The 25,253-nt window shown below is 39.1% G+C and overlaps 1 protein-coding gene across 1 annotated transcript in view; it reads right to left on the reverse strand.

Annotated features, from left to right (window-relative positions):
- Positions 1 to 23,778, reverse strand: part of LOC124612604 (ras GTPase-activating-like protein IQGAP1) — a 340,604-nt gene extending 316,826 nt beyond the window's left edge. Inside the window, exons 1-2 of the mRNA XM_047140897.1 lie at positions 23,627 to 23,778; positions 23,264 to 23,360 (exon numbers count right to left, since the gene is read on the reverse strand). Of these exons, the coding sequence (XP_046996853.1) occupies positions 23,264 to 23,360; positions 23,627 to 23,696 (167 nt within the window). The 5' untranslated portion in view covers positions 23,697 to 23,778. The remainder of the gene's footprint in view (positions 1 to 23,263; positions 23,361 to 23,626) is intronic.
- Positions 23,779 to 25,253: the final 1,475 nt, after the last annotated feature.

The following is a 25,253-nucleotide window of genomic DNA, read 5'->3' on the forward strand; positions in this document are numbered from 1 at the left end:
GGGAGGGAGGGAGGGGGGGGGCGCATTGTGGGAAACGAGGTCTCTTGAAGGACAAAGCAAAAGGAAGGTGTACTGCTTAAGAGCTGACGTAACTCAGCCAGGTGGGAGAAAAAACCGCCGCAGTTCCACTGGAGACTGATGCTTTCTGTCGTCTGGGGTGGTATGGTGTGACCCAGGAGGCAAATTAGGCTTCAGCATCACTTGTCGCCACTGGCTGAGTGTTGGCATCCGGTACCATTGCATACGAGATGTTGGCAAGATCTAGGTCCTTAGGGGACGCCAGAATCTCCACCTCGTCCTCTGATGCAGAGCCGTGGGGGAGTGCTGGTGTAGGGGCCACTGGAGGCTCCTGTTTCTTAGTGGACTACGTCTCTGAAGTTTTGCCCTCTCGCCGCTCCTTAGGGGCCTGCTGGGAGGGCTTCTCAGAAGTAGCTTCAGGGAAAGAGGAAGACCTTGAAGCCCATCGACCAGCAGCCAGTGGCTCTTTCAACCACAGGCTGGTGTCCACTGGACCACTGAGGGGGACTGAGGAAGGTAGAATCCCAAGGGATGCCTTCTGCATAAGAGGAGCCAAAGGAGGTTGTTGCTTCTCCAGCTGGGAGGAGGGGATCAATGTCCCCGGCATCTTGGAGGATGATGCTCCCAAAGTAGAAGATCTGGGAGCAACAGAAGATGATGTGCCCCCCACCAACTGGACGGGGGAGGAAGATGGGCGGGCCTGAGGGCCCACTGCAGAAACCTTTGAGGACGGGCGAAATGGCGTCATTGATGGTGATGCCGTCGTGGCGGCAGCATATGAAGATAGCATGGGAACTGGGTTTAGTCGTTCATATTTTAGTTTAGCCTCGCAGTAAGATAGCCTGTCCAGGGCTTGTACTCCATAATTTTGCACTCCTTTTGGAGTACTGGGCAGTCTGGCAAGCAGGGGGAGCAAAACTGTCTACAGTTCACACGCTCTTACATCTTACTTGCGTAGAGCTAATATGCAAAAAGGTGGAGTTGTTATATGCATTACGACAGAACTCATGTACTAAAACACTGAAACATGTAGATTTTGTAGAGCTAGGCAGAAAGATGTGTGAAGTGTGCACTTGTTAATCAATACTGAAAAATAGTTGACTTATAATCATTACTGTACGCAGATCCTTACTGTAAAATTTTGAACTGTTTGTGAAGTATATGGATTCCTTACTAGACTATTCCATCTGGAAAGTGTCCCTTGACAAAGGGTGCTGTCCCCATTTTCTAAACCTCACCAGTTCTTTTCCTTCACCACACTTCCTTCACACCTTCAGCCTTTCTGTCAGGAGGAGGAGCCATTGGCTGCAATTGCAAATTCCAAAACCTTTATGTGTGTTTTCTACTGCTACCATTTGATGAGTAGATTTTATATCTACCCAGTTACATTATATTTTCAAAAACTGATTACTTCCATTGAAATATTACTATGCCATCTGTCAGACAGCACCAAGTAGTTAATACTCTGTGGTGATTTCAGTGGAGATTTTCTAACAGATTCCGGCAAGAAAAATTATCTGGAATCCTTATTTGGGATCCTACAATTTGATCTCAGTAATTAACTTCCCAACATGGGTGGTAAAGACAGTAGAACTGATGATAATGTTCTCTCTGATGACCTCAAAGCAAGAAAACAACAGTATATCCAGTAACAAATATTCCCTTTGATCAGGATGTACAGTTAGGATGGAAAAGACAGTGATTTTCAATATAGACTCTCCTCAGTGGAAGTCAGAATAATTAATGACTCTAGGACCAACACTTTAAGAATAGTGTACGAGATGACCTGGGATGAATTAGTAATGAATAAATGCCAACATAAAGTTTAATCTACTGTATGATAAATTCATATCATTATTCAAAGATATCTTGAAATAATCAGGAAGGACATTAAACAGTCATGTAAAAAACTATGGCTCATGGAGGGATTAAAGTATCTTGTGAAAGGAAAAGTGAAATGTATCTGTTGGCAAGAACAAGTAATGATACTGCCAAGAAAAGTTATTGAAAAATCAAGGAACATGGTCACTGGGTCAGAAATAAATAATTACAGTATCAGGCTGAAGTCTAAGTGGAATACAGTAAAACAAGAAGTGATAATATTACTATTGATTTAAATGGAAAGGCTGTAAATAATCAGTCACAGGTAGAATGTATGTTTAATGATTTCTTAAATGTGGTAGGATATATATCAAAAAGCAACTTGCATAAAATACCATCATACGAATGTCTCATCCCCTTCCCCTTCCGAAATTAAGAAAATTCTTTATTCTCTGAAAAATAATAGCTCGTATGGACCTTACAGTGTTTGCAGCAGTGCACTAAAGACTCTTCCCTTACAACAAGTGCTCTCTTTTTAGGAATGTAATACATCACTAACTGAAAGTGTTTTTTAGATAGATTGAAATATGCCAATATTAAACCCCTCTATGAGAAAGGTGATAGTATATGTCAATAACTACTGACCCATTTCACTAGTGATCCAGAATTTTTAAGAAGGAACTTGCCCCCCTTCTTGCAGGGATGTACTGTAGGTCTCTAGAAGAGCATAGCATTCCAAACGATTGGAAAAGGGGCACAGGTCATCCCCGTTTTCAAGAAGGGACATCGAACAGATTTGCAGAACTATAGACCTATATCTCTAACGTCGATCAGTTGTAGAATTTTGGAACACGTATTATGTTTGAGTATAATGACTTTTCTGGAGACTAGAAATCTACTCTGTAGGAATCAGCATGGGTTTCGAAAAAGACTGTCATGTGAAACCCAGCTCGCGCTATTCATCCACGAGACTCAGAGGGCCATAAACATGGGTTCACAGGTAGATGCCGTGTTTCTTGACTTCCGCAAGGCGTTCGATACAGTTCCCCACAGTCGTTTAATGGACAAAGTAAGAGCATATGGACTATCAGACCAATTGTGTGATTGGATTGAAGAGTTCCTAGATAACAGAATGCAGCATGTCATTCTCAATGGAGAGAAGTCTTCTGAAGTAAGAGTGATTTCAGGTGTGCCGCCGGGGAGCGTCATAGGATCGTTGCTATTAACAATATACATAAATGACCTGGTGGATGACATCGGAAGTTCACTGAGGCTTTTTGCAGATGATGCTGTGGTGTATCGAAAGGTTGTAACAATGGAAAATTGTATTGAAATACAGGAGGATCTGCAGCGAATTGACGCATGGTGCAGGGAATGGCAATTGAATCTCAATGAAGACAAGTGTAATGTGCTGCAAATACATAGAAAGATAGATCCCTTATCATTTAGCTACAAAATAGCAGGTCAGCAACTGGAAGCAGTTAATTCCATAAATTATCTGGGAGTACGCATTAGGAGTGATTTAAAATGGAATGATCATATAAAGTTGATCGTCGGTAAAGCAGATGCCAGACTGAGATTCATTGGAAGAATCATAAGGAAATGCAATCCGAAAACAAAGGAAGTAGGTTACAGTACGCTTGTTCGCCCACTGCTTGAATACTGCTCAGTAGTGTGGGATCCATACCAGACAGGGTTGATAGAAGAGATAGAGAAGATCCAACAGAGAGCAGCGCGCTTTGTTACAGGATCATTTAGTAATCGCGAAAGCGTTACGGAGTTGATAGATAAACTCCAGTGGAAGACTCTGCAGGAGAGACGCTCAGTAGCTCGGTACGGGCTTTTGTTAAAGTTTCGAGAACATACCTTCACCGAAGAGTCAAGCAGTATATTGCTCCCTCCTACGTATATCTTGTGAAGAGACCATGAGGATAAAATCAGAGAGATTAGAGCCCACACAGAAGCATACCGACAATCCTTCTTTCCACGAACAATACGAGACTGGAATAGAAGGGAGAATTGATAGAGGTACTCAGGGTACCCTCCGCCACACACCGTCAGGTGGCTTGCGGAGTATGGATCTAGATGTAGATATTATGGAATAGCCCTTATGGTGGCCGGGACAGAACAAACGAAATAGAATAGAAGCAGAGCAGAAGATTAAAAGAGAACGGTAATTTAAAGAAGATTTTATGTTAATATTCAAGGCCAAGGGCAACCAACTCCAACAACAGAACGTCTAGCTGTACATACGTCGTATAATGACAGGAGAAGAACTGATGAAATAATAAAAAGGAGCAAATATGCCACAAATTTTGGGAAGAAAAGGAAGAGTGGTCAGAAAGACTGAACAGAAAAGTGAAGTTGACAATAGTAACGATGTCCATCACTGCAGAATTTTTCTGTGTGTGTGTGTGTGTGTGTGTGTGTGTGTGTGTGTGTGTGTGTGTCATGCCTTTCCACGTTGCCCACCACACTATGACAGCAGCCTGTTAGCCTGCTCTAACTGATCGATACAATGGGTCTGCAACACATCGGCACACCAGTACACAGTTCAACACCAGCATGCAGTTCTCATTTTAGGGTGCGCTGTGGTTAATAGTTTTAAAGTACTTTTTTATGTTGGTAGTATGAATCTAAATCTACATTCTGCAAATCATTTTGACATGCATGACAGAGGGTACATCTCACGGTACCAATTATTAAGGTTTCTTCCTGTTCCATTCACGTACAGAGCATGGGAAGAATGACTGACAATGCCTCTGTGCCTGCAGTATTTATCCTAATCTTATCATCATGATCCCTGTGTGAGCAGTATGCAGAGGGTTGTAGTACATCCCTCCCTAGAGTAATAGTTTAAAAGCCGATTCTTGAAACTTCGTTAACAGACTTTCACGGAATAGTTTACATCTGTCTTCAAGAGTCTGCCATTTCAATTTCTTCAGTATCTCTGTGAAGAGAGTAAAGAAGTTAATTGTTAATATTAGTTAAGCATAAAACAAAATGATTTTTTGCCAGGAGTCCTACAACAGAAAAGTAAATTTTAATTCAGCATGTAGAATATGCTTATGTTGTCTAGAAAAGTGCCCACTTAGGGACAGGGAATGAAAATGGAACATTTACTTGTGAAGTTTGAGGAGATGCTAGCTAGCAACATAAAAATAGAAGAAAATAATAAGAATACAGAGAAAGGGATTAAGATTCATGGATACAACCTTAATACTGAAATGATTCAAAAGAATAATGAGAAATTAGAAGAAGATATAAAGAAAAAGATTTGTAAAACTCATGAGGCTTTGAAATCATACCTTGAAGTGAGATTAGGTAATTGGATGAAGAACTGTCAGCATTAAAAGAAGTGGTCCACACAGAAACTTTACAGCAGAGTGATTTAGTGAGGCACGAAATACATGGTCATAGTAAAGGATCAGATAGTAATGCAGGCCATTTACATGATTTCATAGAAAAGAAATGTAAATATGTAAAAGATCAGACCTTAGAGCCACAAGGCCATATCAAATTATTAGAACAGAAGTGAAAACAGTAATACAGTTTGTTTACAAGATACACTTGCTGTTTTGGAGAAAAAAGTACATGATTTAATAGACCAAATGTTTTGAGAAGAGGCAGGGAACTTGTGTGCTATCAAACATTCTGGGGCTGAGGCTATTCAACAAAATGGAGAATTCAAATGATTATGGATTGAATTAGCAAAAGCCAGAAAAGAACTTAAAGAAAATCAGCTTCTGGGAAAATCCAGTGACACTAGTACCGTACTGGAAGACTTGCAATTAGGAAGTAGCATGAACTTGCGTAAACATTTTCTGAAACATAAGCCTGATAGTGAAGTACATCCTACTTGCTTCTTGTGAGTATTTTCTACAACAAAAGTGGAAGGTTATAAAAAGATAAATTTTGCAGTGAGCGGAGTACTCCTTCCATAGTCATAACCCCGAAAGTTTAAAAATCTGTATGTATAACCAGACATTTGTGTAAAATGTAGTATTCACGGAAGATTACTAACATCTTGAAAGTAGTCTAAAAGAATGAGTGCAGAGTAATTAAAATAACTGAAAGTATTGGCATATGGACCAAGTGATATGAAATTTATTATTCATAAATGTCTTATGTAAGAAAAAAGAGGAAAAGAAATGTGACAGCTTGAGTGACGAAGTAAAAAAAAGAGGATATTTGCAGGATATCTTCCATTTGCGTCAGGGAGAATGTGGTGTTACATGTCATTTAGAATGGGAAATGGAACAGTACACCTTTTAGGTTCTCTGAGAAATGGACAATATCTGCATGTAGAAAGAGAAAGGCTTTTAAATTAAAGGAGAATGATCAGAAGTAGATTGCTGCTAGGCTTTCTGTTTATGCAAAGCCGTCCACCTAGTGGGAGTGGACATTCAGCGCGTCTCCATCTGCTGTAGTGTGCGTGCATTATTCCATATAGACATGAGTGGAGAATGTCATGAAAAGTGTTCATGGAGAAGACACAAGACTTTTATTAACACTGTAAAAATGTATCTTTATATATTCTTCAACTGTTCTTGTTCTTGAACTTGGGAACGAGTGAGGGGAGGCAAATGTTTGAGTTTAGGTCCACAAGTACGAGGGTGAGTCAAATGAAAACCTTAAATTTGTAATAACAAATCGAAATTTCGCGCCGTTATCCTGTAAGTTGGTAAGCGTGCTACAAACAGCATGCAGAATGGCCCGTAGGTGGCAGCATAGTGCACATGCACACATACCGTTGCAGTATCAGTATAAAGATGGTGCCCCTCTTGCGACTTGCACCAGGAAAGAACAGTGTTCTGTTATTCGGTTTTTGGATAGTGAGGTGTGAAACCTATTGAAATTCATCGACGAATGAAAGTTCAGTATGGTGATGCATGTTAGTCACAGCAGCAAGTATACGAATGGAGTAGGAAGTTCACAAATGGTGTGACTCCAATGGAAGATGCTCCTCGTCCAGGTTAGGCACAACGAGTTGTGACTCCACAAAACATTGCAGCAGTTCAAGCCATAGTGAAGGAAACCCACCGAGTGACACTGAATGACATTGCAGCATGTTTATAGGTTAGTCATGGGTCAGCACACCACATTGAGCATTATGTGCTCCAGTTTCACAAAGTGTCTGCAAGATGGATGCCACGGCAGCTGACCCCTGAAATGAGAGAACGACGTGTTGATGCTTGTGAAGAACTTCTTCGGCACTTTGAACGAGAAGGTGATGGCTTCCTTGCAAGAATCATTACTGGGGACGAAACCTGGGTTCACTTCCACCAACCGGAAATGAAGAGAGCAAGCAAGGAATGGTGCCATTCCTCATCACCAAAGGCAAAGAAGTTTTGAACAGAACCATCAGCAGGGAAGGTTATGCTGACACTCTTTTGGGACGAAAAAGGCATCATTTTGGAGCATTACATGCCTAGAGAGACCACTGTCACCAGTGCATTATACACAGATCTCCTAAAAAATCACCTGCAGCCTGCAATCAAATCAAAGCGACATGGACTGCTGTCAGCAGGTGTCCTTTTGCAACATGACAATGCAAGGCCCCACACTGCCCGTACAACAGTTGTAACAATCACAGACCTGCATTTTGAGTGCCTTTCTCATCCACCATACTCACCAAACCTTGGCCCAAGTGATTTCCATATGTTTGGATCACTCAAATATGCAATGGGAGGAAAGAAGTTCCGTTCTGATTAAGGGGTACACCACGAGGTGCATGAGTGGTTGCATGGACTACCAGAAGAGTTTTTTTCTAAAGGAATTTATGCACTTTGTAAACACTGGAGAACTTGCATTGAGCGTGGGGGAGATTATGTTGAAATGTGAAACAGCTTCATACCACTTCTGCACAATAAATAATATTTAAAAAAATATTTAAGGTTTTCATTTGACTCGCCAACATATAGACAATGTAATACAACCGAGTTGTATTGTTAATTAGAGAGAAAATATAGGTCTTAAATGCAAAGAGGTGTTTGAGATCCTTCTGTTTTAAGGTTTTCATTTGACTCGCCAACATATAGACAATGTAATACAACCAAGTTGTATTGTTAATTGGAGAGAAAATATAAGTCTTAAATGCAAAGAGCTGTTTGGGATCCTTCTGTAACTAAACCAAGACTTAAGCTCTCTTTCAGTGTCTTCCTTAAATTTTCAGAGAAGATCATGGCACAAAAAAAAAAAGAGAAGCTGGAACAGAATAGCTCTGCATTCTGTAATAAATAAATATAGGGGACTGTATATTCAGCGAAGTTTGTCAGGCAAGCAGACATGGACTTCAAGGAATAAATAAACTTCGATAGCCCGATGTGTAAACTTGACACACACATATCCAGTCTGCGGACAAGCTAAGATCCAATACAAGTGAAAATGATGTTACATATGACTTATTTTTCCTCAAATTACATAGACAAATCCTATATCATTGTAAAACGATCCTCGGATGAATAAATTACTAATATTAATTGGTACCTTCCAGTATTAATATTGAGTTTCACAATATTTCTGACTTTATGGCTTATCTCTCTATGTAGTAATCAACAGGTAAACTGACAAAGGAATCATACATTATGATAACATTATTGCTTCTCCTATCCACTGTTAAAATAGTACATTAAGTGTGCCAGGAATTTACAATACTCAGAACTAAACAAATTAAGTCATTTTTTAACACTGTGCATAAAACTGGTATTTTGAAAAATTTATTCTTTTCTAATTGAGCCAGTACTATGAAATAAGGAGCAGATCCAAAAAACGCTCAACGATCCGATAAGACAGTGGCTTTAATTCTCCCCATTTGTCAGTACAATTCTGGTCTTACTACAGTCATTTCATGCATAAACGTGATTGACAAAAGGAAATGTAATGCATCTGTAGACTATTGTGTTACAGTTGACATCACATTTTTTTTAGTGTCAGTATTGATTAGCTTGAAAACTATCAAAGATTTGTCAGGATTTGAAGTCAGTGTTAAGAATGTCAGTGTTATTTTCACATTGGATGATGTGCTACAGACCACATGCAAATTGTCAGTGGCCATTTTTGGCAATTCATGGACTGTTGCTAACACAACACAACACAACAAGGGTGAAACTGTAGTTAATAATGAAACTTTGAGATTATTTGGCAGGGATGCAGAAAAATTAATATAATGGTGAGTCCAAGTCTGCAGCAAAACTTTTATAACTACTGGTAAATCAAAACACTTGATTACAGCAAACCTTTGAAACTAGTGAAAGAATCAAGGAGGTGCTGCTAGAGTGACATCTGCTATCTAAACATCTCCCTTAATATCAAGGCTTTGAAAAATTGTGGAGAAACAGCACAACAGTTTAATAATTTGGGTCATATTGTGCAAATTTAAGAATAGAAAGGAAAGGATTAAGACAATAAAAAAGTCTTATTGCAAGGTAATAGTCATGTAAGCAGACTGTCCTAACTGGTACCATCAAACGAGGTGATTTAAGACACCAGGGCGAATTCGGACAGTGTGGCTTATTTGCTCTTTGCCACTGCGTAGAAACAATGAGTTACTTATTTTAACGTCTGTGCGCCAGTTATTTAAAACGCAAGATTGTATTTATCGCTTTCCATAACTTTTATTTTGCGTCAATTGTTTCCTTAGGTGAATAATTGACGAACAGTCTCAGTGTTAAAAAATCCATACATTATCGTAATGTGGAAACTTTCTATTGTTGCGCCGAGCGGGAAGTTATTGTAACCATAATTGTCGATGTGCTCAGTAGCTAACAGCATTGAGACAATTTCTGTAAAAATTTGTCGAGTTTCTCGTCCAAGGTTACAAAATAACAACGGTTTTTGTAAGACAGTGTACTGTGTGGGGTGATTTCGGACAAAGCCAAGAACGTATAAGAGCAGAAGAGGTGCTACAGTATGGTGTAATTATGACCCAGAACTTTTAGATAAAGCTGTTCGTGTGATTTGTATGGTATATCTAAATCAACCGTACAAAATAAAGTGCAGGAAGCACATCTGAAAAAAATGGGAGGACAGCCAGTGCTAAATAAAGAAGAAGAAGAAGAAGAAATGTTGAAGCAAGGTATCTTGAGGTCTGCACATTTGGGATTTCCCTTCACTAAATTGGATATTAGATATTTAGTTAAAGGCTACCTCGATAAATCTGGCTGAAAAGAGAAGAAATTTCATAATAATTTGCCAGGAGAAGAATGGGTGCATTTATTCCTCAGACAACAGTCAGGAGATCTTTCCGTTCGCTTAAGCAAAAATATTAAACGAGCTCGTGCAGAAGTGAACAAAGAGACTATTAAGATGTTTTTCTCCAATATCAAGGCAAAGCTGGAAAATCTCCCACCTAGCAACATGATCAACTATGATGAAACCAACATGTCAGATGATCCAGTCAAGCAGCAGATAATTATGAAATGAGGGAGTAAGCCTGCTGAAAAAGTGATGGACTCATCAAAGTCTAGTGTCTCAATAATGATGGCAGCTAGTGCTGATGGTAAACTGCTTCCTCAGTACGTCCTTTACAAGTCAGAGTATTTGTAGGACACGTGGCAAGAAAGCGGACCACAAGGAACCCGTTTCAATAGGAACAAAAGTGGATGGTTTGACCTGCCAGTATTTAAAGACTCATTCTTTACAATCGCTTCACTCTATTTGAAGAGGCAAAATGGGCCAACAGCCATGATTGGAGACAACTTATCCAGTCACGTATCTTTACGTGTTATTGAAGAGTGAGAGAGGAACAATATTTCATTCATTCCCCTTCCCCCCAATAGTATGCACCTCCTCCAACCACTCAATGTAAGCTTCTTCAGGCCAATGAAAGCAGCGTGGCGAGCTGTATTAACTGATTGGAAGAAACACACTCGTGGGATAATTTCCAAGGATGCCTTCCCATCTCTTCTGAAGCAGACACTGACTACGATTTCAACAAACTCCAAGGAAAACATAAAGAGTGGATTTTGCGCCATGGGCCTAATCCCTTTTGATCCAGATCATCTCTTATGGAAATTGCCTGATAATGAGGAGAGCCAGCAAAGCAACACAGACGCATGGTCTTCCACTTTTGAAGAAATACTCAAAGAAATTCGTTATCCTCCAAATAAGCTTGGTAGCTACCACCGCCGTGGCAAACTAGACAATCAATCTGGAAAACCGATCACTGGCAGAGATTTTCAAGGAAACGAAAACAGTATTGAAACAAGTGACAGTGCTTCTAGCAGTAGTTAAACTGAAAATGACACATCATCCAATGAAGATTTACTGCTGAAAGAAGAGGCTTTTCTTGTAGCAGAGTACAAATATATACGTGGAAACAAGGAGCAAACAAGGCAGTATGTTGGAGTGGTCACAAATGTTGGTGCTACGGAAGTAAGTGTGAAATTCTTGCGCCCACACGAGAACAGTAGAAACATATTTGTGTTTCCTAATGTCCCCGATGAAGACACAATACAAAAACTGCAAATTTTGAGAATACTTCCCACACAACTTGAGAAGAGAGGATTTTTCAAGAAGATGTGCTTTAGACTCGAAGACAATCGTTTATTTATAAAGTTTTTGCTACTTAATTTAGAATGGTGAGTGAGAAAAATTATTTTGACCTTTTAGTTAAATTACTTTGTTTGTTTCTGTCTGCTTCTAATATTTCAGTTACGAACTGTAAAAAAATTTATTTAAATTCTTGCAAAATAAAAACTTATCTGTAATACATAAAATTCATTATATCATTCCATATCACTTATTCGTAACAAAGGGCTACCTTAAAATGGGTAAAATGTCGCCAAAAACAAATAAAAAGCATGTAGAATTTTTTTTTAAAGGCAGTAACTGTCCGAATTCAACCTCTATATACTGTAACTTCGGACAGAGATTTAAAAAACACCTGTGTCCGAAATCACCCCAATCCATGGGGTGACTTCAGACACTTTATTTAACTGCCTCAGATAAACATACCGACACATACACTTTCTGGTTCTGGGATATTTTATTCATTACACATATACCCTACCGCTTCCACAACAATGAATTTAATCTAACAATGTATGTGAAAGTCACAATCAAAATAACGATAAAATCTTCCGAAATCACCCCGTTTGACGGTATAAAACTCTTAGGGTGATTGTAGTAACTACCATTATAATGGATAAAGGATGGAATAACAGTCAGTAGGATTCTAGGAAAATGGAGCACAGAGTGATTTACTGAGAACAGTTCAGTGATAGGGTTCTTCTCATCAGAACCGACAGAAAACCAATGCCAACAACAAAAGTTCAGTATACACTTTGACATCACAAACAGAAAATGAACAGGTACACACCATACATGAGAATACTGAGCAGCCACTTCAGTATGTAAAGGGAGATGAATTAAATAAGCTTGGGGGATTCAAATGCGGTAGTAGGGGAACAGAGGACAGAGTTACAGGTGGATATGAGCTTGGTTGTAGGAATGAGAGAAGAGAAAGACTCACTGAGTTCTAAAATAACTTTCAACCAGTAATAATCACAAAAGAAGGAAGTAAACTCTGAAGATTCCTGCTGAAATGACAATGATTCCGAAATCAGACATTGGATTGAAAAGTGTACCAGGGACAGATGTATACTCAGATCAAAATTTAGTCATAATTAAGACTAGAATAAAGTTTCAAGGAATCATTCAGAAGACTTAATGTGGAAAGAAGCCGAAAACTGGAAAGAAGAAAGGAAGGATGGATGAGTTTGGTTTAATGTCCCGTCGACACTGAGGTCATTAGAGACAGAGCACAAGCTCATAATGTTTCAAGAAGCAAATCAGCAGTGCCCTTTCAAAGGAACCATTGTGGCATTTACCAGGAACAATTTAGGGAAATTACGGAAAACCTAAATCTGTATGGCTGGACACAGATTTGAACCATCATTCTTTCCAGTGGGAGTTCAAGTAGCACACTAAACCTACTGAGGACTGATAATATGTGATTGAAGTTCTCTAAGGTTAGAGAGACTGTGATAATGAATATCAAAGTTGGCAGTTAAACTGAAGAGGAATAGATATAATAGAGGCTGGACAAACAATTGTAGGTACTAGGGAGGTAAAAGTGAAGAAACTTTGGGTAATGGAAGAAATACTCAAATGACTGATAAAAGAAGTAAGCATTGATTAGATTAGATTCAGTTTTCATTCCACAGACCCAAAAAATGAGATGATTCTCGTGGGTGTGGAACATGCCAGAAAGTATAACGTAAAAAACATAAACCATTTAAATATAATATTTACTACACTGATCATTTGTCAGGACATTGTCAAAATAGGTGAATACAGTACAGTGAACTGGAACTGCTAATATTTACACAATTAATATGCTGTCAGAATGAAATATTGTTAAGCACTATTAATAAATTTATCATACACAAAATACCTAATCTTGAATGTTGTGACCATGTGCTGTCAAAACTGAAAACTAACAGACATTTTTACTTAAGCTGGCCTAACAGTCCCTGTTAAGATATTCATCTATAGAGTACAAGGAGTTGTCTATCAAGAAGTCTTTCACACTCTCTTTAAACCATGCTTTATCTGAAACCAAGTTTTTAATGGTTGCTGGCAATTTACTGAAAATGTGTGTTCCTGAATAATGGACCCCTTTTTGGACCAAGGTAAGTGATTTTAGGTCTTTATGTAGATTGTTCTTATTCCTAATATTGATTCTATGTATTAAGCTATTGGCTGGAAACAGAGATATATTACTTGCAACAAATTTCTGTAAGGAATAAATATACTGAGAAACAGTGGTTAGAATAAAAAGTTCCTTGAACAAGTTTCTACATGATGTTCTTGAATTTACACCACAAATGATTCATATTACACGCTTCTGCAAGCTAAAAACTGCTGTCTGGTTTGATGAGTTACTGCAGAATATGGTTCCGTATGACAATAGAAAGAAAGCAAGCAAAGTATGCAAGTTTTTTTTTATATTTATACCTCCTACATCTAATATCATTCTCACTGCAAATACAGACTTGTTTAGGCACCTAAGCAATTCTGTGGTATCCCCTTCCCAACTGAATTTATTATCGAGTTGTAATCCCAGAAATTTAACAATGTTGACCTATTTGATCTGCACGACTTCCTATATTATACACATGCTGGAAGGAAATCTCTTACATTAGCATCTAGCAATGTAACAGACAAGAGGTCATTAACGTACACAACAAAAAGCAATGGACACAAGATGGAACCTTATGGAACACCACATGTAATTAATTCCCAATCAGATGAAGACTGACTGCTTACTGCACCAGTATTTCGCAATGACACCCTCTGTTACCTGTTAGTTAAAACTCAAACCATTTTGCAGCACTATCGGTGACACCACAATACTTTAATTTACTTAAGAGAATGGTGTGGTTTACACAGTCAAAGGATTTTGACAGGTCACAGAAAATACCAGTAGCCTCTAACATATTATCTAATGAATTAAGTACATTCCTACTGTAAGTGTAAATAGCTTTCTTTATATCAGAACCCTTAAGAAAACCCGAACTGTAGCTTGGACAATATATTATTTGCAGTCAGATGCTTAAGGAGACTGCTTGAACACAACCTTTTCAAATATTTTTGAGAAAGCTGGCAAAAATGAATTGGTTGATAGTCTGATAGTATCTCTTTATCCCCCTTCTTGTAAAGAGGCTTAACTCCAGCACATTTTAGCCAGTCTGGAACTGTTCCACTGATAAGAGATTGATTACACAAATAACTTAAGATAGAACTCAACTCGTATGAGCACTCTTTGATTAACTTCATTGATATGTTATCATATCCACTGGAATACTTCAATTTTATAGATCTTATGATGGCTGCTACTTCTTTGGGATGCATGAGTGTCATTCCCAATGTACTGAAGTTATTTCTAAGACTGGTCTCAGATACTCCATTGCACTGTCCACCGAACCTGTAACCCTAGGCTGTCAGTAACAGAAATGAAGTACTGGTTTAAGAGGTTTGCAGCACTACGTGCACTTGTTACCAAAGTCTCATTTATTTTTAGAGCTATCTGTTCCTCTTCCATTTGGCTCCACCTGTCTTTGTCTTGACTATATCCCATACAGTTTTTATTTTGTTGCCCGATGTAATCATCTTTTTCTCATAATAAAACTGCTTCGATTTCTGGATTACTTGCTTCAGTATTTTGAAATATTCTTTGTAATGTATTACAATGCTAACATCCGAGCTGTTCCTAGATAGTAGATACAGTCACATTTTTGTTCCACATAATATCTTTATTCCTTGTGTAATCCATGGTTTATTTTTTGACTTCTGTGTGATAAGTGTTATCTTTAGGGGGAAAACAATTTTCAAAATTGGAGGTAACTTAATTAATGAATGCTTTGTATTTTCCATTTGAGTCAGAAGTATTGTAAATATCTAACCAGTTCATCTCTTTGAGCAATTTCCTGAATTTCTCAATTTTTGACTTATTTATTACCCTCCTGTACTCAGATTTAATAGATTTTTTATCTTGACAAGTTTCAACAGGTTCACTGACAGAGCTTTTCAATAAATCCACATTAAAATCACCAGCAAACACTAATTCCTTGTTTGTTTTTAACTGTGAGATGGGACAACAGAGCTTCCAGATTTTTTTTATGAAGAGGTTATAATTTCCTGAATGTGATCTGTGTAAACCTACTATTATAAAGGACTTACATTGAAATACTACTATTGCTGCACAAGCTTCTAAGTGCTGCTCCGAGCAAAATTTATTATTATCAATATTCTTGAAATCAAAACATTTTCTGACAAATGTGATACTCATCCTTTCTCCATATTTTCTCTGCAGAAGTAAGAAGCTAACTTGAATCCCGCAACATTTAATTTATCTATACCAGTTGTCACATAAAGATCAGAGGGGCAGATATACCAACTGGTTTGCTCAACTCTAATCCTTCAATACAAATAAGTCCCTGAGGAGGAGATATGGGGGTAGAAATTGCTGTATTAAGGTAGGCAGGTCCACATAAGGTAGTGCCTACCTCTAGGGAGGTAGATATTCCAAATGGTGATTACGGGGGTTGTCCGCACTTGTACTGCTATTGCTTCCAGGTTGGTACAAAAGGTGATCCAGTCACTAATGACATTGGTGTGAATCAAAACACAGACCCTCTCCAGATGCTATCCTGGGGCCAGTGTACTTCCGACAGAACGTCTGATAACAACAAAATGCTGGAGTGTGGTTATCATGGAAGTGTGTTTCTTGAAGAGCAAGACAGAATGCAGAGTAAGAGGTTATCTGTTGCAGTTCCTTTAGATTATTGTGTTGCAAGAATTCAGGTTAGACATAAAGAAGCCAAGGGGAGTTCATGTCACCAGGTCAGTGATTGTCACCAACGAGAATGGGGTGACATCCATGAACATAAATAACATGTCAGACTCAGGTTACAAGGGGGGCTGGCACCTCTGGGGGCACTCGCAAGGAGGGGCTGGAGGAAATATTATCTTAGGACTTAAGTTACTACTTCTTCTCTTTCAAAGGTTGAGGAGAGCAGAGAAGAGGGAGTGCAGGCACCTGCAAGATCCGGAACCAAAAGAGAGCAGGCGACCTTGGTGTGCACAGACGGTGCATACCGTGGCTGAGCTGTGGTAGCAGGCTTCTGGCCTGACACATACCTGGGATGAGGGATCCCAGTGGAGAGCCCCCCATCACTTATGGGCACTGAAGAAGAGGGCCACTTCTTTGGCCAGGACGGGGGAACATCACCATGACGGAAGGGTGTGGGAACTGCAGGGAAGAGGAAGGGATATGGGGCCAGAGGTGGGGTAGGAAGAGGTAGGTGGGGGAAAGGATGTAACAGTGGCAAAAGTAGAAGAAATCGACAATGGGTTGAGTCTGTCATATTTTTGGTGAGCCTCAGAATAAGATAGATGATCCACGGACTTGTACTCTTGGATCTTCTTTTCTCTCTTGTAAACCGGGCAATCTGATGAGAGTGGAGAGTGGTGGTCATGACAATTTACACACACAGGTGGCGTAACATAGGGGCTTCCCTCATGGGATGGGTTTCCACAGTCTCCACACAGAGGGTCCACCGCACAGCAGGAAGACATATACCCAAAACGCAAGCACTGTAAGCACCTCATGGGCGGCAGGATGTACGGCTTCGCACCACATCAATAACACATAACCTTGCCCTTCTCTGAGAAGATACCTCCCTCAAAAGCCAGAATGAAGGCTCTGAGCACTATGGGACTTAACTTCTAAGGTCACTAGTCCCCTAGAACTTAGAACTACTTAAACCTAATTAACCTAAGGACAACACACACACCCATGCCCGAGGCAGGATTCGAACCTGCGACCATAGCGGTTGCGCGGTTCCAGACTGTAGTGCCTAGAACCGCTCGGCCACCCTGGCCAGCCCAGATTGAAGACACCAGTATCAGTGCAGTTGTCTTTACAACCCTTCTGCACATGTCAAACGAGATGACCACCACACCACTACAGATTAGCCCAAGTTCCTTATCAGTTTGCAGAATGAGGTCCTGATGAAAAATCACTGCCTGGAGCATATTCAGAGACCGGAGAGTGGCAATAGACACCAGGACATCGCCAAAATGATCACAAGTAGGAAGAGCTACAGACTGGGTGGCAGAAGAAGCTCTGATCAACAGGGAGCCCGACCGCATCTTAATGATGGACTCGATATTCTCCACAAGAAACAACCGCTTTGTGGTGGTGAATGTGTCCCCATCTGTCCTGGTAGAGACCAGGTAGCAGGGAAAGTGTTTCATGCCAAGGCAGCGAGCCTGTCCCTCCTCCCAGGGTGCAGCCAGGAAACTGATGGCTCCAGAATCATACAAGGCAGCATTTAATGATCGTTTACCACTCAAAGAGATGGCCATTTGAGAATTGCCACATTTTTACTGCTTGATATGCTTCATGTGACAAGCATCCACCCAGATACCACCCACTCCAATCAGCAGCTTGGCCTACATGTGGAGGCAACAGTTCAGGTATCAGTACTGTGATTCCTGTATTGTCAGGGAGCTCAGCCAGATGTTTACATAACAGCCGTGCCACATGGACTGGCTACTCATGCTGGTGACCAAGCGGCGTGGGTAGGGCTATGTTGGGGAAGGAAGGGGAGGGAAGGGAGGAATCCATGCCACAGACACTAGGAAGGGAGTTCTTCCAGAAGTGTGTCACACTAAAGACAAAAAATTTAGAAGTGGAGGTCAAACCCCAAAGGGAGGCCAAAACGCCAAAAAGGATGAAAGAGAATAGACAATAGGAACAAAATCGCATGGAATACAGGGAACCAAGTGGATAGCCAGGTCAAAATAAATCAGGGCACCGACAGAAGGGTAGGTGTAAGGACAGGGAGGACACACTGAAGGAAGGAAGAATGGGCTGCAACAGCTCGGGGCGCTGTGTGTGCGCCATGTACAAACTCACAAAAGAACCGTGAGCCACTGGGGGTTTCTGCTATTCAAAAACTGCAAATTCATCCTTAAACAAGTGCACTCATCAGGCTTTCTGGGGTGTTCAGTACACCACCTGTCGAGGCTATACTGAGGATCTGCCCCAACAACATTCAGGTACGATACACAGCAGCGTGCTACTGGTTAATTCTACACAGACTCGATCCTGTGCAAATAATTACAGGAGTAGATATCAATAGCAAAGGTCCACTCTTGGCCTAGGAAGTAGGTGAAAGGCAGAATGGCTGGAATGATAGAACAATCAGTAGGCATGTGTATAACAGACTACGAGTGTGCGAAATGACCCAACTAAGTGAATGTTACACACGGTCCTTATCTCGTCTTATTACACAGAACAGAGAGAAGGGCAACAGCTCTGTGCTACTGTGGAGAAATAGGAACATCTGAACATGTAGCAGTTCACTGTAACTTACACCAACAATCACATACAGAATCATCCTCCCTGTCTAAGTACTAGAGTGGGATTTGGTTTTTGGGTGTAAAAGTCTTGAACAAGTTCCGTCCGTGAAATGTAGTACATCGGCAATCTCTACAAAGAAAACAAAGTATCACTTTAAGCCACTTTTTTACGAAGTATCCAGGCATCTACATTCATGAGCTAAGGATAACTATTAGCTGCAAAATAAATGACAATGTTCATCGTAAACAGGCCAGAATTCTGACTGCATATAGAAATCTGTTGTTCTCTGAAAAATATTAGTCTGGGCTGAATTAATCTAACAGGAAGAAATAAACAAATGCCTCGCATTGAAACAGCAGAATATATATAAAAACAAAGATGATGTAACTTACCAAACGAAAGTGTTGGTATGTTGACCAACATACCAATACTTTCGTTTGGTAAGTTACATCATCTTTGTTTTTAGATATATTTTTCCCACGTGGAATGTTTCCCTCGCATTGTAATAAAATTAATTATAAATTCATTTCTAAAAGCTGCTTCTCTTTGTTGATGTAAACCTTGAAATATTTCACATGCAAAAGATTCCTTCAAAATGGGAGCTAAAGAAGACAAGGACAAAACAAGTAAAATTTGCATGAAAATTAATAAATTGTTCTCTGCAGATTGTCTGTTACTGAACTTAGATAAAACCCAACATACACAATTCTGCACTGCACAAGGCCTGACTGCATCCTTAGAAATAAAGCATGAGAATAAATTATGTGAACAGAATTTTCTTATTTCTTAGGTGTTTCTATTGGTAAGAAACTGGATAAAAGTTACATATTGGAGCCCCCCTCCCCCCCTGTATTTTTCAACATGGTGCAGACATCTTCGATAGGCTGCACTAATGATCAGTTTGTAACCACAACCTTTATTTGGCTCCAGGGGCTTTGGGGACCAAACTTTCACCTTTCAACCTAACCTAGACCTTAGGCTGCAATACACATTAATGTCATCACGAACAAGATTTCAGGTAGGGTCAGGAGGAGAGAGGGTTGTTTCACATATCACACTGAACTGGAAGCCACATGTTACAGGTTTTCATAAAAAATTAAGCTCTGCAACTTCTGCATTGCAGATAATATCAAATATTGGAGGTGAAAATGCAAAAAAGTTTGTGCCACAGAAAGGCAATATTATGTCTTCTCAGTTGCAATGAGATACACACCAGGCAATGCCAGAGGTAGTAACAGTCTTGTATGATTTTGTGCATAAAATAAAGTGAAAAAGGAGTTGACTTATTTTTACTATTTTCATTCACTAATGCAAGGTTTTCTGAAGCCTTGGGCACTCTTTCATGAACTCACAATGAAACTGCCATCTTCCAACCTAATGTATACTTTCGGCTACACTACAGATCAATCCATCACCATGATCTACACTCCAAAATATAATACAGAGGCAAATAAATAAATATTGCCAGTGTTCTGTCCTCTTCTTGTATGTGCATGTATGACACACACCACATTGTTACATCATGGTTCAGAGCCAACATTGGGTTCAACTAGGTTCTGTTGACCCCTAATGCTTATAAGCATTAGGCTAAGCTACAGGTCAGTCTGTTACCACAACCTTTATTCCACATTCACGTCCATTGGCTTTACCATACAGAACCAGCTATCACCTTCCAACCTAATCTAGATCTTGGGCTACACTACCACAATCAAGAGTTTAGGAAAGGGGAGAGTGGGTATCCAACACCAAACTCTAGCCTTTGCACAATCATTCAGCCATAGTTGTGCACAGAATGGAGCGAGTTATTTGGCCACTAAAACCTGCAGCACAAAATAACGTGAGCTATTCAGACATGAAAGTCTATAAACATGAACTCAAATCATACCTGCTCTACCTTCTGATCATGGTGAATAACCAAAGTGAATCACAAACAGTCAGCATAGTGCCAAATTTTTTTCACTGAGAAACTATAATTGTAAACTGTCTCGTCTCGCAATGAGGCGAATAATTATAACCCAAAAATTATCCAAATATCATACTAAAAATGAATAAATGAATTAATTAATCTAAGCAGATCAGATTTCTGGATACACAACTAATTAAACTTTTGCTTAACCCTTAGCCGGAATCATGGGTCATTTTGGACCCACCGACAACAATAAAACCGTCTAACAATGGAAACGCACAGAGTTTCTGTTTCGTGCGCCAGTGTAATCCGAGTACATTGTGAGGTGCACCAGGGGCCGGGAGCTTGCTGCTTGAAATTTACTAGAAGTGGAGGTAAGTGCCATTGCTGGGTCCAATTTGACCCGCGATTCCAGGTACGGGATTTTTGAAGTCAGTGTATGCCGATTTATTTTGTCGTGTTCCTGCCACAATGCTGCGGGGCTTCACTGAAAAAGAAATCTGTGTACTATTATTAGACGAAAATTATTCAGATGTAGAATCTTTAAGCGATTTTTAACCTTGTGATGAAGACAACATAAGTGATGATGAAAACACACAACAAGAAATTTCTTCTGATTCAAGTAATTCATCATCTGATGATTCAGTAGAGACAGATAGCTGGCTGTCAAGTAGTGCATATTTTCATGGCAAAAATCGATTCAAGTGGTCTTACTCATCCACCAGCTAGGTCCAGAGTCAGAAGCCACATCATCATCACCACTCACCTGCCTAGTCTCATCGATACAGCTCGTGAAAAACGGAACATGTCACCAATTGAATCATGGCAGTTGCTGATATCAGATGAAATGATCACAATTATTTGCACTTACGCTAATCAGAAAATAACAGAATATTCAGAAAAGCATAAAACTAATGCTACTTACACTAACCATGTAAGTATTATGGAAATGGAAGTATTTTTTGGGTTGTTGCTAGTATCAGGTGTATTCAAATCTGGCCATGAAGATATAGAAAGTTTATGGGCAACTGATGGAACTGGCCGAGATATATTCAGAATAACGATGTCGGTAAAGCGATTTATGTTCCTGTTATCTTCTTAGAGATTTGATGATGTGAATTCTAGGGAAGAAAGAAGAACTAATGACCGTGCTGGTCTCATGTACTGCAACTTGCAGAATCTTTATTTGGAACAAACAGAAATATAACTGCTGATAACTGGTTCTCTTCTGTGGAGTTGGTAGACAAACTGATTGAAAATGGTTTGACCTATGTTGGAACGATGCACAAAAATTAAAGGGAAATACCACCAGAACTTTTAGCCAATAAACAATGGGTAGTAGGATCTACGTTATTTGGTTTTGTGAAGGATAAAACATTGGCATCTTATGTCCCGAAAAAGAATCCAAGTGTAGTGGTAATCTCATCAATGCACCATGACAATTCAGTCAAAGAAAACAGTGGAAAACCTGAGATAATTGAATTTTACAACAGAACAAAAGGTGGTGTTGATACATTAGATCAGAAATGTGCCAATTATTCAGTCTCTAGAAGAACTCAACGATGGCCATGTGTCATTTTTTCAGCAATATTGAATATTGCGAGTGCAAATGGATTCATATTATGGGAGGAATCAAATAGTGGAAAACGTATGAAACGCAATCATTACATAAAAGAAATTGGACTGAATTTGATCAGGCCATTTATCACAGAAAGGAAGATGGAGTATTCTTCATTTTCAGTAAATTTGAAGAGTAGAATTGATAATTTTCTAGGGGCGGCTGATGAACCACAAAATGACCTACGACTAGAAAATTCACCTTGCAATCAAAGTGGCTCACGAAAACGAGGAAGATGTTATTTATGTGGTCCTAAAACTGACAGCAAACAATCACAAAAATGTGACAGATGTCTTAAATTCTTCTGTAAACAACATGCAGGGGGAAAAAAAATGTTGTGTACCAAGTGCCATGCTTATTTCAGGTACTGATATAGATAACATTTGGATAATTCCATGTTTCGTTGTCATTATTTTTTGTTTCTGAGTGATGGCATAAAGAATCCCTATTCATATTAAGGGGAAGTTATGAGAAACCCCATGCTATATCTAGGTTTTTTAATCTAAGCCTTTTTTGTAATCATGTAGCATTGCAAAGTAAGGTACTAAAAATTCTTGTAAAATAGGAGACGTAGGACTTAAGGAATAAAAAATAATACTATGAAAAAGTTTTGTGCAATTAAGGTTGATTTGTGTTTGAAACAAAACTTATTTTAATATAATCATTACACATTTACATATGAATTATATCTTTTATGGGGATTATGTTGAATTTTTATTCAAGGGTCCATTTGGACCCGCGATTCCAGTTATGTTTAGCAAAATATCGATTCCGGTTAAGACTTCATAAAATGATGTTGGGATTACTGAAAAGCAAGGATGCCTCTCCATTCGGTGGGATTCACTGGTTGCCATTACTCTATATAAGACCTATATTGGATACAGACATGTGAAAATGCTAAAGATCCACGAAACTTAAACGTTATTTGGAATTTCAGCATGTAAAATTGTAGCAATGTCTGGAGGACTGCCCGTTATTTTGATAGTTTTCAATAAGGATGAGAAAACAAAAAAAAGATGCTCACATTTTTGCTTCTTTCAGATGACAGAGGTACTCGTATGCCAGATTGTTTTTCCGTGCTTCGTCCATTTCTTCTGCAGAAATTCTTGTATCATTAGTGCCTGCAACAAAAACAGCGGCCTAGTGATTTGGAACTGTTATAATGAAACTAGGGTTTTGAGACTGGATTCGTATAAGAACTGTTCTGTGAACACCTTCCCCTAATTAACTCACAGCTTACTACAAATTCAGGGTCCATTTGTGAAAGTTCTTCTAGTGACAAATATGCGCGTAGATTTGAATGTGTTTCTTAATGCTGAAGGCAAAGTCGCAATGTTTATTTAATGTGTCACACAACATAATGTAAATATTTACAGTTGTCACTCACACATCTTCGATCCTTCACATTCCATGAAATTGAGTAAACTGCTGCTACTTATTTTAATGTCAACTTCCATTTTTATTGTTCTTTACTGAAATATCAAAATCCATACACTTTTTACCAACAGCAACGAAAACATCTGCAATACTTAACGTCGTACTCGGAGTTCAAATTCGAAAATGCGCTCCAAGTCAACAAGTCTCAGATGTCAATCGAAGCAGTGGGCAGTGCAAGAAACACTACAACGCTTAACACAGTTAATGTGTACCTTTGGCATCGTAGTTTGACTGTCTACGAAGTTTAGTAACATGGCTGTATTGTTTCCAGCAAAAAATAAAAAAAAAAAACGATAAAATAAATTTTAAAAACTTAATTAATAATTCTCTAATATTAAATTAAAATTTACAATGAAGCCACAGGAAAGATAAATTTTGGAGACGCAAATGATATCGATAGGTACCAATGAGTTGATAAATGTGAAAAGAAAAATAGTTCCAATTTCAAATAAATAATATCACTGTATGTATCAACCAACATTGAATCATTCAGTAAGGAAGTACATTAGAAAGTAGTATTGCATGTCAAAAGAAACAGCCCAGAAACAAAATTGCTGTAGTTCGCTTATAGGATGCTGGACAATCAACTAAATGAAAGCGATAAATGTGGAACTGAAGTCTGTTTCTAGATTTTCATATGATATTGGTAATTGAATCTGTGTGTATGAGATGTCTTGGGATAATTGACGCCCGACGTCGAGTGACAGTCAATCCAAATTTGTATGACGCTCTCGCTTGAGTTAAACGAACCTTTGAAGTTTGAATGCCGGTATAAGTAATATCAGTAGAGTGTATACTATATACCCTGTAAGTTGTATTTAAGCACTTGGGAGGAATAGGCTACCCGCTGCTGTTTTCAGATACGGCGCGCAAAGTATTTTGTAGGAAATCTTTGTAGAATGGGAAAAGACTTCCAGGATTAGTTATCATTTGAACACCTCACCTAATAGTATGAACTTAGAGTGAATCATGATGTTATAGATTGCATAGGAATGCATGTCGACTCACAGCTGACGTGAGCTGATTGTATTACAACTCTGGGAAGCCAACTCATAATACCTCGCTATGTGCTCTGGCCTCTGAATCATAGCTTCTGTGTGTGCAGCTCATGTGCAAGAGCAGTTATTTTGCATGTTTTAATTCAACAGTTAATTCTGCCATAACATTGTGGGGAGTAAATGCTCAGAATATCAAATCAGTCTTAAAAGTGACAAAAAATGGACTGTACAACTTAAAATGAAAATTAGATGGTGGGCTCACAATGCAACTTGTTTAACACTCAAGGGAATCCAGTAAGGTGTATAAATACAAGCATTAACCAGCACCCAATAAACCAGTCTGTACATGAACATGGGGCCAGAAAGTTACAGGCACCATCTTCATCTCAATAGGAAAAGCACAGTTGCAAATCAAAAAGCAGTCTACTATGTTGTTGTTGTTGTTGTTGTGGTCTTCAGTCCTGAGACTGGTTTGATGCAGCTCTCCATGCTACTCTATCCTGTGCTAGCTTCTTCATCTCCCAGCACCTACTGCAACCTACATCCTTCTGAATCTGCTTGGTGTATTCATCTCTTGGT

Source organism: Schistocerca americana, chromosome 1 (assembly GCF_021461395.2).
Source record: "Schistocerca americana isolate TAMUIC-IGC-003095 chromosome 1, iqSchAmer2.1, whole genome shotgun sequence".
Taxonomy (NCBI): domain Eukaryota; kingdom Metazoa; phylum Arthropoda; class Insecta; order Orthoptera; family Acrididae; genus Schistocerca; species Schistocerca americana.